The following is a 15,961-nucleotide window of genomic DNA, read 5'->3' on the forward strand; positions in this document are numbered from 1 at the left end:
GATAACTGAGACACTGTTCCCCTTATCAGGGATGTGTTAGATTGTGATCAGATAACTGAGACACTGTCCCCCTTATCACCTTAACAGGGATGTGCTAGATTGTGAGCAGATAACTGAGACACTGTTCCCCTTATCAGGTATGTGTTAGATTGCACAGATAACTGAGGCACTGTTCCCCTTATCAGGGATGTGTTAGATTGTGAGCAGATAATTGAGACACTGTTCCCCTTATCAGGGATGTTAGATTGTGATCAGATAACTGAGACACTGTCCCCCTTATCAGAGATGTGCTAGATTGTGAGCAGATAACTGAGACACTGTTCCCCTTATCAGGTATGTGTTAGATTGCACAGATAACTGAGACACTGTGTCCCCATTATCAGGGATGTGTTAGATTGTGAGCAGATAACTGAGACACTGTTTCCCTCATCAGGGATGTGTTAGATTGTGATCAGATAACTGAGACACTGTCCCCCTTATCACCTTAACAGGGATGTGCTAGATTGTGAGCAGATAACTGAGACACTGTTCCCCTTATCAGGTATGTGTTAGATTGCACAGATAACTGAGGCACTGTTCCCCTTATCAGGGATGTGTTAGATTGTGAGCAGATAATTGAGACACTGTTCCCCTTATCAGGGATGTGTTGATCAGATAACTGAGACACTGTTCCCCTTATCAGGGATGTATTAGATTGTGATCAGATAACTGATTCACTGTTCCCCTTATCAGGGATGTGTTAGATTGTGATCAGATAACTGAGACACTGTTCCCCTTATCAGGGATGTGTTAGATTGTGATCAGATAACTGAGACACTGTTCCCCTTATCAGGGATGTGTTATTTTGTGATCAGATAACTGAGACACTGTTCCCCTTATCAGGGGTGTATTAGATTGTGATCAGATAACTGAGACACTGTTCCCATTATCAGGGATGTGTTAGATTGTGGTCAGATAACTGAGACACTGTTCCCCTTATCAGGGATGTGTTAGATTGTGATCAGATAACTGAGACACTGTTCCCCTTGTCAGGGATGTATTAGATTGTGATCAGATAACTGAGACAATGTTCCCCTTATCAGGGATGTGTTAGATTGTGGTCAGATAATTGAGGCACTGTTCCCCTTATCAGGTATGTGTTAGATTGTGATCAGATAACTGAGACACTGTCTCCCTGTTATCAGGGATGTGTTGGATTGTGATCAGATAACTGAGACACTGTGTCCCCATTATCAGGGATGTGTTAGATTGTGGTTAGATGACATCCCTCCATCCCTCCTGGAATGGGTGAGCTGGTAGAAAAGCCATAGTTTCCCACTCTCCTCTCTGACTTTTCCAACAACCCACCCACTACTCACATTCAAATTATCTGGGTCATAGTCAGGAGTCTGTCCGTCAGATTTGAAGAATTCTTTATAATATGTTAAGTATATTTAATACTTTGGGCTATGAACCGCAAACAGCACTTAGTGGGTGACAATCCTGACAAATGCCCTGCCCTAGATTTCCTCTCTCTAATGACAGCTGTCTTTTCTGATGAAAGCCTAAAAACTCTTGATTTTCTACAAGAGCAAAATTTCCTAGTTCATTCATAGTGAGAATTGACCACCATACCCTCACAGACACATTATAAACAATTCTAAGCCTGCTGGTATGAAGGAAAATAGTTCATTTCTGAAGTGATCTCATGTGGAAGGGTAGTTTAACCTTTTTGATGAACTGAGACTCAGTCAGCTTTTGTCTGAAAAATAACATATGAACAACTTAAAGGACAACAATGGGATTCTGTTACTAAATGCTCAACTTCTCTGTCATTTTTCTCTGTATTTACTGTCCCTGCTATCAGTAAACAACAATATAGTATTTAAAATATTTTAAATTTACTTTCTCTCCACTAGAACAGTACCTTACTGTACTGTGATAGTTTCACTTTCAAAAAACTTTTATCCCACCCTGGAAAGCTTGTTGCAGTCACCAATTCATTGATGTCATTGAGGCCATTGAATACAGGTCGTTTTCTGGCCAATTCGCTCCCCAAACTGACATCACCATGACCATCCCTTGTCCTTCCCCTACCCATACGGAAAGTAAAGGCTAGAACGAGGGAAGCGTACACGAGTCAAGTCCCCTGCTGTGAGATTTCAGTCACAGCAGGTAACAGCTCAAATTACCCTTAGCACATTGACAGCTAGGGAAGTTAGATGTGAAGGGGGTGGGAGATAAGTCAAAGTAGTACAATTCAGGCTTCTCAAAAGACTGCAGTTTAGCCATTCTAAAAAGTGCAGCAGTAAAAAGCACTTTGAAGGTCTGTTCTGTGGCATTTGCACTGTTTGCGTTTTAAGTAGTCATTGAATGGCATGAAATGTTACTTAAAACTGACTGAAAGACAGTAGTGTATGCATGGAAAATCAATGTAGTGACAGGAGCTTTAGGAAGAAAGAGACCTGTGCAATGTATTTTTTTTTACAGACAAGCACTGTATTGTGGGATACCTTGAGGCAGAGTAAATAATCAGAATTACTTCAAGATACCAGACCCCATGTGGTCAGATTCAGAAATTACATATAAAAGTGGTGGTGGTGTTAAAATATAGGACACACCAAGCCATGATGAAATAAACAGGTTTTTGAGTCTGTGGGTGCGGTTCTCCTTTAACTGTTTCTACCATGAGTAAAGATCCTCATCCACCTGTTAAGCCCTCTCCCCCAAAATTAAATCACTGAAATGAATTTATTTTATAATCTTCCTCTTACTTTACTCGTATTAGACAAGCCCATATGAAAAAGTGTCGCATTCCTTTTGATTGCTGCTACATTTAAAAGCATTCCTTGGGCTATTTACTCAATTAAGTTTTCTTATCAGAAATTCAAAACTAAATAAATGTAGTATCCCTTAAATATAGTAAGCTAAATAATGTTTGATTAGTGACAGACAGACTCACAGCCATACTTCTCAACTGCCCAGATTTTTGCTTCATATTTATGGTCTGTTCCTCATAAAATGTTTGGATTTCTGGCAAATCATTCAGAACTGAAAATCAGAAAATAATAGAAGACATTTGAGTTTCAGATTTCATACCCTTCAGAAAATTCATGCTAATTCAAAACCTGTTATTTGGTCAACTTTCTAAACTTATAAGAGCAATAATTAAAAAAAACTGTCCCTATTTTTGGGCCTTTGATTGTTTGTCTTTGTCCAGATTTTGTACGCTAGAGGATGAGAGGTATGATCACGACATTCATTCATTAATTTATGTGGTGACTCATTATTTTGTTTGTTTAAATCTGTTGGTTTGGAATTACTTAGTGGGATGTAATTCTCTCCTTTCTGAAGTAGCCCAGGATAATGCAGACTTGAAAAAAATAAAAATTGTATATGATATTAAGCCACAATAGTGAGTGAGCAACACAAATTATATACATCTGGAATACAGCAGTAGTTTTCATTGGGCAAAGCTATCGTATCAGATATGCTAAGAAAGGAAAATGGCCTTAATAGAAAAAACAAACACACTCTCAAAGAGCACTTATGCAAATAATAACATGTTAAAGAAATGAAAGTAGTGTAGAACATTGGAGGTGTGCAATGTCCAATGGCAAAAACTTATTACTCTTAGTGGTACAGTGGCTTTAAAAATGGACCATACTGGTCACATGCTGTTCTTCATTATTGCTCTTATATACCACCTTAGTACTACAATGGAATGAAGGACACCAATTTTGTAATTGCTAACCTCTCTTTCAGTATAAAAAGCTCGTTTTCCAATAACAATTGCCTATTTTCTTTCCACGCAGTGAGTCTAAAGTAAATGTTGACTGCAACCTTTTTTTTTTTTTTTAGGATGATGAAATTACTACAACTCATTTTGAGGAGTCTGTGATTTGGGCAGCTGAACAGAATCCTGTTAAGGACCGCTCTTTCCTAGAAAACTCACTTATTTTCCAGCTGTGTCGAGATGTTCCTATCCACTGGGTTTATCCTTCTTATGTAACAGGTAAGTCCAAATAAGAAATAAGGTACTTGTGAAATATGAAATCACGTGACTGAATATTTATGTACTTCAGGAATTATATTATAGTTTACTGACTGCCATTTCTCAACCCAGCATACTTTACAATAATTGCACAGATTATAAACAAGAGAGCTTCTTCCAACTTCATTTAGATTTCAACAAATGAAGGTGAAAGGATGTGGGAGGGATAACAGTAGAAAAGATACTCCCATTGGCCAGACTATCAGTCAACAAAAACAGAATCAGTATTTTTTTTTTTTAGACTCACTAATTATTTTAGTATATTTAACATCTGTGGGATGAATTCTAATTAGACTACGAATGTTTACTGACGATTCTTCATAAGAATTTTCACTTTTTTAAAAAGAAGTGTTAAACTGTTACATGTAAGTTTTAAGGCTCTTTTTTATAGAATGTGTCTGTCAAAAGATAACTGCAGTCACTCAGCATTATAATAAACAACCTACACTTTCTTTAATATAGTACATCTAAGGCTGTTAGCATTGTACCTATCCACTACCCCATCTCCCAGTCTTGTTTACCCCCAACTTGTGAATAAGATTCCAAGATACTTACTCACCTTAACCTAAGGTAGTTGCCCCCCCCCCCACCTGTAGGTGGCACTCCACTTTATTCTGAGAAGAAACTATGGCATCTGATTTTGAGGTACCTATTATGATCCATCACAATCAGCAGGGAACTGCTGAAATGCATGCTGGAGTGTAGTCACTTAAAGCCAAGAGGACATCATTGTCTGCAAAAACAAAGATGCAACTCTCATGTCCCCAATCTGAATGCTGTCCACCCTTTAGCTGTACTTTGATATCCTGCCCATTATGTTGGACAGTAGTGGTGTAGCAGGAGCAGAGTCTGAAGAAGAAACAGTCAGTTTACTGCTAGTCCATGTCTTTATTGGTACCTATGGTTTTGTAGGGTCTATATTAGAACATCAAAGTTTCAAAACTTCGAATGTTCTAATATCGAACCCTATTCAGAGAAAGCTGAAAACATTGAACATACAGAACAGCGAATTTTTTCATAGGGAAAAAAATTGTTGTTCCAAAACACATGCACACAACACAAGCACACCAAACAAACAGCAATCCAAACACATACACCAAAAATCTAACACGTAACCCTACACTAAACTAATCACACCACTAACTATCCACTTACCTTAACTCAAACCCTAACCCTAAGGTCTATCACTATCACGCACTCACCCGCGCCCTAACCCACCTAACCCGCCTTAACCCTCATGTCCACACAATCGCACACATACTGAACCCACCCTAACCCTCACGTCTACACAACCGCACACATACCTAACCCGCACCCTAACCCTAACTAACCTAACCCGCACTCAATCGCACACTTACCTGAACCCGACCTGTAACTTTCCACCACAGCGCTGGAAATACCGAAGCAACAGAAATGGACAACCGAATTCTTTCCCTAGGAAAAAATTTGGTTTTCTGTTGCTTTGATATTTTCATCTTTCGCTGAATAGGGTTTGATATTAGAACATTCGAAGTTTTGAAACTTCGATGTTCTAATATAGACTCATTTTGTATGTGGGTAGTGACCAAGGATACAAGTGAAAGAATTGAGATTCCTCTGCAGGGATACTGATCTCAGCCTCCGTGACAGAGTGAGGATGTAAGCAATCTGTGAGGAGTTTGGACTAGAACCCTTGCTCCTCCAGCGGTGTACTAGATGCAGTCTAGTGGAACAGAGACCCTGAGCAGGCACAGGGCAAGCTGGGGAGAGAAAGATTATATTCCCCAAATAGCCTGGAAAGACCCAGGATAAGATGGTGATATTATATATCTGAAATAGTACAGCAATGCCTCAGATTCCCCCACAATAAAATGGTGAGATTATATTTCCCAAATAGCATGGTATGCCTGAGAATCCCCTACGATAAGATGGAGAGATTATATGCCTGAATTATCTGGGAATGCCACATAATCCATCAGGATAAGAAGGAGAGATTATATTTCCCAAATAGCCTGCTAATCCTGCAGGATAAGATGGGCAGTTTATGTATCTGAAATAGCCTGGGAATACCTGGGAATTCACAAGGATAAGATGGAGAATTATATTTCCCTAATAGCTTAGGAATTTCCCAAAATAAATTTGAGAGATTATATTTCCCAGATATCCTGTAACTCTCCCAAAGTAAGCTAGAAAGCTTATATTTCCTAAATAGCCAGAGTATGCCCCTCTGGATAATCTGGAGAATGCTGCTGAAGATGGAAAAGTCTTGTCTGCCCTGTTCAACTGGAATACCACATGCCTCACAAGGACAAGAGGTTTATAAAAATAATGTATGAAGATCTGCTTTAATAAGTAGCAGATGACTTGCTTCACTGGAGTTTGAGATAGATGGACTGAATTAATGTTTTCATAGCTAAGGACTATAAATTGAAATTAGGGTACTTCAAAATATATGAAAATGTAGGCATGTAACAATTATTGTGAATTTTTGAAATTAGCAATATTGCATATGTCAGCATTTGTGTTTTGTTCTGAGATTAAATTGGAATGATCTAATTCGAGTTAATGATTTATGAAAATAATCATTTGGAGCATGGACAGTAATCATATGACTCAGTTTCTATTGATACATTTGCTAGCCTTAAAATATCAAGTTGCCTCATTATATTTTCATTGTGTTTTATTACTGTCCCTTATAATCAGTAACAATTATTCAAAAAGAATTACCTGTAGCATGTGTCTACCTACAGTGTAGCTAATATACTGAATATGTAGCTGAAACCAGCCGTACAGCATGTAAGAACAAGGGTACAACAATATTTTTGATGGGAAACATTTTTACCAGCTTACAGATTTACAGATCTGTGAAGTTACTCCATCTTACCTGATGGATATACAAAAAAAATGTTGTGAATAAGGACTTCTTTTGAAACCACATCTAGCAGTCAAAGCACAACCAAATCTATAAATCCTCCTAGGAAATGACATACTGGATTTACCTGACAATGAGAAGAAATATCACACTCCCTCACCAAAAATGTTAAAAGACTGCAGTTTCAAACTCAATAAATTAAAAGAGCAATTGATGAGCTGATAGACAAGATTCCACAATTAAAACTAAGCTATAGGTGCGGAATATAAGCATTACTAAAATGGGCAGGTTTTAATGCTTACTGTTAAACATACAATTTACATTTTTACTTTTTAGGCTTCACTATATTTGGAGCCATGTTTATATGTTTCCACTTAAGATCCATTTTATAAGCAACCATTAACTTGCAATAAGGTGCAGTTTATGTTCTAAAAGCACCCCAGGTGCATTAAGGCACTCGGTTCAAGTTCCTCTTGCCTTAGAATGCACCTGGAAATGTTTTTTTATCAGAATATAACCCACACCTTGTTGTAAGCTAATACTTTCATGTTTCTCTTTTGTGTACCTTATATCTGTTCCATCTTAAGGGGTTTCCTGTGATACATTGATATAGCATATTGGTGATAAATGCTACATAATGCATAAAAGTTTTAGAAGTAAACAACAATACAGACACTTCTATTATCTGCTTTCTTTTAGATCTTTTTACTTTGCAACTCTCACTCTTTGAGATAGACTACACTAAATAGGTTTCTCTTTGTTTCAGTTTATATTTTGATCTCTTTATTAACTGCCAGACAGACAGACACGGAGTCTAGCTAACATACCATGAACACTTTTTAAAATCTATTACAAATACGGCAAAAATCATTTGAAGACATAATTACAGAAAAAGGAAAACAATATCTCACCACCGTGCTTCAGCAATTTCTTATGCACGTTGTAACACAGGTTCCTAGCGTTCAGAATAATTTTAGGAATAGGCCAATTGAATTTGTACATTTCTGCATAGTTACTAACAGTATGTCCTGTTTACATACAGAGACGTAATGATCCTCTGCTTCTCGCTGCATGGTAAACAGGGTCATTTAAGAAACATTTTCACCTTTCCTGAATAGAAAAATGTAAAACTAACTTTTCTAAGCTCTACAAGCAGAAATTGTAGGCAACTGTATACAACATACAGTGAAACAACATGCACGTATACACATGTAATTTCATGCATTCTGTTTGCACCTTCTTATGACACTGATTATTTTTCAATGCTAAATATGCCTAGGAGGTAATAATTACATTCATTCTCATTATCTGCAATCACACTTTGTTTACTTAAATTTTGATGGAAATTGTAAGTCAAGATCCCAAAGATCAGTATTGAGTCTCAAGACCATTTATACATTTGTCAATATCCACCATTGTTATGTACCCTCATTCTCAAGAAGGATAAAGCAGGTCAATCTTCTATTAAACTTATTGGTGCCCATTCACCCATCCAGGTTTAATATGAAGGATGCTAGGGTGGCACCCTGTTTAACTTGCAGAGAGGAATTTTGTTCCGAAGATAGGATAGGCATTGGGTAATAAAGCTGGCTCTCTGGCATGTTTTATTTTATATGCTGTGGAAATTTGCATCATAGGTCTGGTATTAGAGATGTTTGACTTGCAAAATTACAGGAGATCAAGGAAGATGGGATTACAAATGGCATGTAACTCAAGAAATAGATCACCACACACAAGCTTATAAGAAACCGAGTACAGGAATAGTGTTTCAATCCTTTCCTGGTAGTGCAGTGACTTTAGATCAACAGTCTTTAGGTTAGGAACCTCTGGGACCTTTCCAGGTACTTAATATGCCTAGACAGGTTCATCCTAAAGGGGGCATTATACTAAATAATTCACCTTATTAGGGCTGAATAAAGAGGGATAATGACTTCTTTTTACCCAAATAATATGTCTTTACATATCTGATGTGCTACAGAGAAGAATTTTATGACTACTACTGCTACATTGTATTCAAAGGAGAGGGAATTATCAACCTAGGTTCCAAGATCCCTGACTACATTAGCATTTTGGAGTAGGATATTGGCTATATTATACTATACATTAAGGGAGGTAGTTGCTTACCAAATGTGACAATATTGCACTTTTTCACATTTCATTTTAGCTCTTTTTCCATACGCAACCTGTTTGAGGGTTAGTTCCTGCTGTTGTGAATAGGTACCTGAAGAAGTCTTGGCAATAACTCCCAGTTTTCAGTCATCTGCAAAGTTTGTTAATTAAAAGTCAGATCACAGGAAGTAGAACACAAAAGGGGGGGGAATAGCAGATTTTAAGCCCTGGGACAAACAAACGTTTACCTCCATGCTTTCCAATGAGGCTTCTGCCACCTTAACTACATGTTTTTGTTTTTTTTTTTCTTTCAGCCAGCTGGCTATCCACCTCAGCTTATATGGATCTGCTTTAAGGTACTAAGCTTGTTTACAATGCCAGCGTGGGTTATAGTGTAAAATTCGCAGGACTGATCCAGATAAAATGTATAAATTCCCATAATAACATGATCATTGAAGTTGTCCCTAGTACCAAATTGCTAGGTGTCATCATTGATGACAAACTAACTTTTGATCTTCACATCCACAACAACATAAAAAAAAACATCAAAAGCTGGGTGCCTTATATAGGCACAACAATTTCCTCATTCTCTCTGCAAAAAAGGCCTTAGCCTCATCCTTCCTACTTCCAACCATTCTATATGGAGCCCCCATCTTCACCAACCTACAATCCTCCTTAAAAAATAAGCTGGACTTTTTTTTACAACAAAGTTGCTAAATTTGCTACAAGTGCAAAATATTCTACCCACCATTGCTTATCTCTGCATCAACTAAAGTGGCTAGAATTCCCCCACCACCTTACTTACCTACAATTAACTACAGCCCACAAGATAATCTTTCAACCTGAAAGTTGCCCTTCTTTCACATCCATACTGACCATGTACTACCCCAATCGCCATCTCAGGTCTGAAAACAAAATGTTATTATCCATTGAGAAACCTAAACTCTCAGCTGGCCAAATGCTGTACTCTCATTCTGTCTCTAAGTTATGGAATAATCTTCCTCCTTCACTCAGGACAATCAGTAATCCTGCTTCCTTCAAAAAATCCCTCAAATTACATTTTTCCTCTCACTGGCTATGCTTGTGTACCTCACCAAATAACTACAGCACCTGATTTCCTTCTCACTCCCCTCCTCTCCTCTGTGCCTTTCTGACTCATTTCTGTCACCTCAACTAAATCTGACCTATCACCAGATTTCTACCCAGAAGTCAACTCTGCTCACCTTAGAACTTAACTTTCACATCTATAGCTTTCTGTAATACATTGTTGTCACTACTGCCACTACTTTTCCTCTCATGTCACACTACTGCCCATAATGCTTGATCCTACACATTAACACAGTTTTACTCTTGCATATAGTAAAGGATTTTTGTATGTAATTAATGGAATGACATTGTCCTATGTTTCAACTTCTTTTTTTACTTTTGTTTGTATCAACATTGTTCTATTACTTTTGTATGTATTACTGTGGAGCTTATGTATGTTATACTGTGGAGCTTTTCTCCCCGGGCCTCCACTGAAAATGGGCTCTTCCTAGGTCCAGTGGACTTTCCCAGTCAACAAATGCAATAAATAAAATAAATAAATAAATGGAATGACCATTATAAACAGTTTGTGTGATCTTCTTGAAGAAGTTTGTTAAAGTGAGTAGGCAGAATCTCCCTTTGACAAAGCCAAACTGAAATGAGTCTTGCCTAATATTTTTGATACCATAGTTTATGAGGTCAGATAAAATGGATTCTATGGCTTCACACAGGCTAGTTAGCCACATGGGTCTATAGCTTCTATGTCAATGCTAGGTAGGGTTGCCAGCTTTCTTTGTGGCTAAAACCGGACTAAGGCCACTCCCCTCGCATCACCCATAACTCCACCCATTCCCACCCCTCCCATATATGCTCCGCCTATTTTGTGACATCAGCTGATGGGAACACCCTCTTTTTTTGTTCCAGATGCCTGCTTTCAGCAGATTTCTCCCCAGCTGCCATAAACACTGTTCAAAACTCTCAGTGTGCATACTGTCTTCTGCTTTATTTCTACAGTGATTACAGATATTTGGATTTAATTTAAAACATTTAATTCAAATTTTATAGCACAAACCACTGATACACATTTGCTAAACAAAGCAACGTGAACAACGAGATACTGTGCAAGTAACATATTTACTAGTCACACTGTTTGAAGCATCATGATTATGGCATGCCTAACATGGATCCCCTTCCCCATAAAAGATGAAAAAACCCAGAAAAAGTTTATATTAGTTAGGGGTTGGTGACATGCAAGGCAGAATTGAGAACCCTAATGTTACTTAATGTATATAATGTATTACTCTTGATAAAAAATTATTTTTGTCAACAGAAGCTATAGACCCATGTGGCTAACTAGCCTGTGTGAAGCCATAGAATTCATTTTCTCACTGAAAATGAGATATTTTTGGGTCAGTCAGACTTTCCCGGTAAACAAATGTAAAATACAAATTAAAATAAAATAAAAATAATCCATCCCTTCCCAAAAAAGGATCTACCCAAGCACAACAGCAGACTACACAGACTACAGACCTGCTTCCAATTCATGTCAATATTTTGAAAAAATTAGTCTACTTTCAGACATGTGGATATCTCCAAAAATACAAAACACTATCCAGGCACCAGCATATGTTTCATGTAGGCAGAAATACAATGACATCTGTATGGCCATTAACAAATGATGAACTCCAAACACTGACAAATGACACCAGACAAGAATAGTAAGTAACTGTTGATCTGGCTGATGCTTCTAACATGGTCAGCCATCAACTCCTTGTGACAACACTTAAGACCTTATGTGCTTGACTCAGTATTACCGCTAATAACCCACATTTACCACACCATAACTCACTGCAGGCCTCAAAATTTTATCACCTTACCTATGCTGTTCTATTTTTTCTGACCTCTTCAACTACAGGCTACATCAAATCAAAGTCCTTGCTGACAAAAATTACAGTAAAACCTAAGCTAAATTATAAATGGCTTCACACTTACATACAATAATTTCATCCAGAAATCTCAGTTGTGACATTCACTCCATCATTGCACACACGCACAAGCACGTGCACATACAAATACACAATTCTGGTTCTCTTTTCATAGTATTCACATTACAGGCAGAAGAACAGCTAAAACTTTTACATTTAAAAGTCTGAAAAATGAACTGTCTTGCACAGGAAGTTATCTACCTCCTTTACAATTTCTAATGGGCCAAAACTATAGCAGAACTTACAGGCTGTTAAACTTCAAAATACACTATCTGAGACTGAGATATGACCCATCTTATCACACACACACTACCTTTGTGCTGGATTCTGAAATTGCTGCCTTCCCGTAAGTCAAGCTGATGAATTCCCCAAAGTGAAATAATATCCATAATAATCCAAAGTCGGTTAATGCTAGGCTTCTGCTTAAGTTCCCGCTCACACTACATGCTGGGCTTCTGCTTCCCGCTCGCACTACCGGAAGTGAGCTCATTGAGCTCAATTCCGACAGGCTGATAGCCACGCATGTGATGACGTCAGCGCCGCAAAATTTAAAACCAAAAGTCCGGTTTTGATTGAAATTTCTAACCGGACAATTTGTCAGATAACCGGACAGTCCGGTCAAAAACCGGACACCTGGCAACCCTAATGCTAGGGCTATACTTGCGCATGGACATCGCCACTGCAATTTACCATAGTTTGGGGGCAAATTCTGTAGCTAAACCCAGGTTAAACAATTTAAGGAGGGGTTACACAAGGGCATGTTTGGAGCTATGCATTAGGCCTCTATCTGTTCATGTTTCTGTTCCCATTCATTCTTTATGTAGAAAGAAAAGTTCACCAATTCGCTGTTTTCCGTCAAATCAGTAAGGACAGGCTTTTACTTTCATTTCTGTCATTGCATTTTCTAATTTAAACTGTGAAAATCTATCGGTTAATGTGAAATATACAGAGCTGAGTATAGTTTTCTTTATTATAGAGTTTGTTGCTTAGATATCTGTTGTCTCACTGTTCTGAGAGTCTGATCTGCAAATATACAGAGCATTGTATAGTTTTCTTTATTATAGAGTTTGTTGCTTAGATATCTGTTGTCTCACTGTTCTGAGAGTCTGATCTGCAAATATACAGAGCTGAGTATAGTTTTTTGGTTTTATAGTTTATACTATTAGTGGTTGCTCAAATCTGTGCTGAAACTGTCTTCCCACCCCTACCCCCATTTTCTGCCTTGTCTTCAGCCGATATAACTGTTTTTTATAGCTTGTGTGTTACCTAACTCAAGGTTCCCTTAATTTGACCTGTTAATAACAGCCTGCATTTAAATTGGAACCTGTGTTCTGAGAGACAGCCTTACAAGACTATCTGCAAATATACAGAGCATTGTATAGTTTTCTTTATTATAGAGTTTGTTACTTAGATATCTGTTGTCTCACTGTTCTGAGAGTCTGATCTGCAAATATACAGAGCTGAGTATATTTTTTTCGTTTTATAGTTTATACTATTAGTGGTTGCTCAAATCTCTGCTGAAACTGTCTTCCTACCCCCCTCCCTGTTTTTGGTTTGTAGTTTAAATTTGGTGGCTTTTGCAGTGCCCGCCCCACTGTAGATTTGATCTAGGACACTCCCCCAGTCCCATCTCTTTACCACATTCTACCTAATAAACCCTTTCTGCACTTGCTTTTAGTCCTTTTTAATTTAATTGCATTTTTCAAATTGTGTGTGGTCTAATAGTGCTACATACTCGTGTGCTAGCTTGCACTGCATGTGAATTGTTTTTACTACTGTTTTTGCTACTTTTCTGTAAAAAAAAAAAAAAAAACTGTAACCCTGTTTCCTACCTTTCCTGTAACTAGTGTTCCAGATACAGATTTGCTGTATCCAGGACTGTTTGTAAGCTTCTGAGACCCCCAAGCCTTTCTGTGTTGGAGGGAAGCCTTCTAGCTTATCAGTGGGAGTGGTAAGCATTAGGTAACCTGTCTACCACATAAGGAGTGGTTCTGGCCCAGAATTTGTAATTACTGGCCGTTTGGGCAATCTTCCATCTCTCTCAACTTTCTGATTTGAAAGCCTGCATTTGCACTTGTTTCTGTCCTGTAACTCGTCTAGTGCAGATACAGATTCTTAGTTTTAGCACTTAAATTTGCTTATTCATACTCAGCACTTGTTCAGAACTTGTAAGCACTAAATAAGCTACTAATTACTATAGCACTCAATCTTCCTCATTACCTAAAGGAAAACAGTTTTTGTACTTACTTTTCTCACTGGTGTTGAGAAAAACAGCTCTTGTACCCACTTTCCTCACTTATCTAGAGGAAAATAGTTTTTTATTCAGGCATATCCAAGGGTCAGCTCCCAGTGTTCTCCCCTGTCTATCTAATGAATCTAGGCATCTTGAGGCAATGTAGAAATTGCCTCATGTACACAGACAACCCTCTCCTCCTACCACCCAACACTACAACCTGTGAGAGATGCACTTATCTAGCCAAACTGGAGGTAAAGCTCTCACCAACCAAGACTGAACCTGACAGTCATGAGGAAAAGGTAAACATTTGTACCACACCACACTCATCAGATAGTCTCACTACGTCTACACCACCAAAATCCACACATAGAAACTCAAAAACATTCGCGGAGGCTCTCAATAATAATCTGCCTAAGCAACAGAGACCTCCAAAGCAGAAACACAAGCAACCTCCATCCCCCAACACAACCCAAATGACACACAGCCCACAGATTCCGTGTGCCACTCAAACACAGCCAATAAGGCAAAACAACATACCCAACAAACTAGTCATAGGTGACTCTATAGTCAGGCACACTGATGTCCCACTCACCAGGCTAAACAAGGAGAAGGTTACTGTCAGCTGCCTGTCGGGTGCCAGGATCCGCCACATAACCCACGCACTCAGGTCACTCCACAACAAGTACAAATATGACTCTGTCATTGTCCATGTTGGTGTGAATGACCTGAGATGTACCTCCCTGGACTACATGAAAAGAGACATGGAAGAGCTCTGCAATCTTGTAGCCCAGGCAGGTATGACCCTAGCCCTGAGTAGCATTCTGCCATCGCCCAGAATGATACCGCAGTACAAGGACAAAATGATTGATTTCAACAATTGGCTAAGCTTCTGGTGTTATTCAAAGGGGATCCAGTATCTGTCTGCTTGGGATGACATGGTCGACAGATCACGATGCTTTGCCACAGATGGCCTGCACCTGGTTCCCCTAGGATTCCGGATACTGGCTAAGGCTCTTGCTGCCCCTATAGTGCCTTTTTTAGGCAGGGTTCAAGTAACAAATTCACCACCATAACAGGAGCAGGTAAGCAAAAACTGAGGGTAATGCTACTCAGTGCTAGAAGTTTAAATTTCAAAATGCACTCACTCGAGGCACTCCTTAAAATGGAGAACATCGATATCTGTGCAGTGACTGAGACCTAGTTCAAGGCTCCAGAGAGCACCCCTGCACTACCAGGCTATAACTCATACCACACTTTTCGGCCATCTAACCTGGACCGAAACACCAAAGGTGGGGGTGTGTCCATATTCATTAAGGATATCCACACCTCCAGGCTAGTTGCTCAGCATAATGCATCCAAGGTTATCCAAGTGCAACTAACTCTTGACAAAGCTGCAATCCAAATTGTAGCTTGCTACAGATCCCCCACCATGCCCCAGGATTCCCACTCCTCTTTTCTTGATGTACTGGAAAATATTAGGGTTCAACCAAACACCCTAATAATGGGCGACTACAACTACCCCACCATTAACTGGGAAAACTACTCGTGTACTAACTCCTTAGTGCAACGCTTTCTGGAATTCATAAACTCCAATGCCCTAGATCAACTTATCCACACCCCCACCAGGGGCAACAATATCCTAGACCTAGTCATTACCAACATGAGTGACTGGTGTTCCACACCTGAAGTCAACTCCTCGTTGGTCCGATCCGACCATAAGC

At 38.8% G+C, this 15,961-nt stretch overlaps 1 protein-coding gene across 1 annotated transcript in view; it reads left to right on the top strand.

The window, feature by feature from the left end:
* The window catches only part of TNMD (tenomodulin), a 1,096,617-nt gene that overhangs the window by 991,804 nt on the left and 88,852 nt on the right, over positions 1 to 15,961 (top strand). Inside the window, exon 5 of the mRNA XM_044057640.1 lies at positions 3,841 to 3,994. Coding sequence (XP_043913575.1) covers positions 3,841 to 3,994 — 154 coding nt within the window. The remainder of the gene's footprint in view (positions 1 to 3,840; positions 3,995 to 15,961) is intronic.

The sequence above is a fragment of the Protopterus annectens genome, chromosome 15.part0, assembly GCF_019279795.1.
Source record: "Protopterus annectens isolate FY-2018-M chromosome 15.part0, PAN1.0, whole genome shotgun sequence".
Lineage (NCBI taxonomy): Eukaryota > Metazoa > Chordata > Ceratodontiformes > Protopteridae > Protopterus > Protopterus annectens.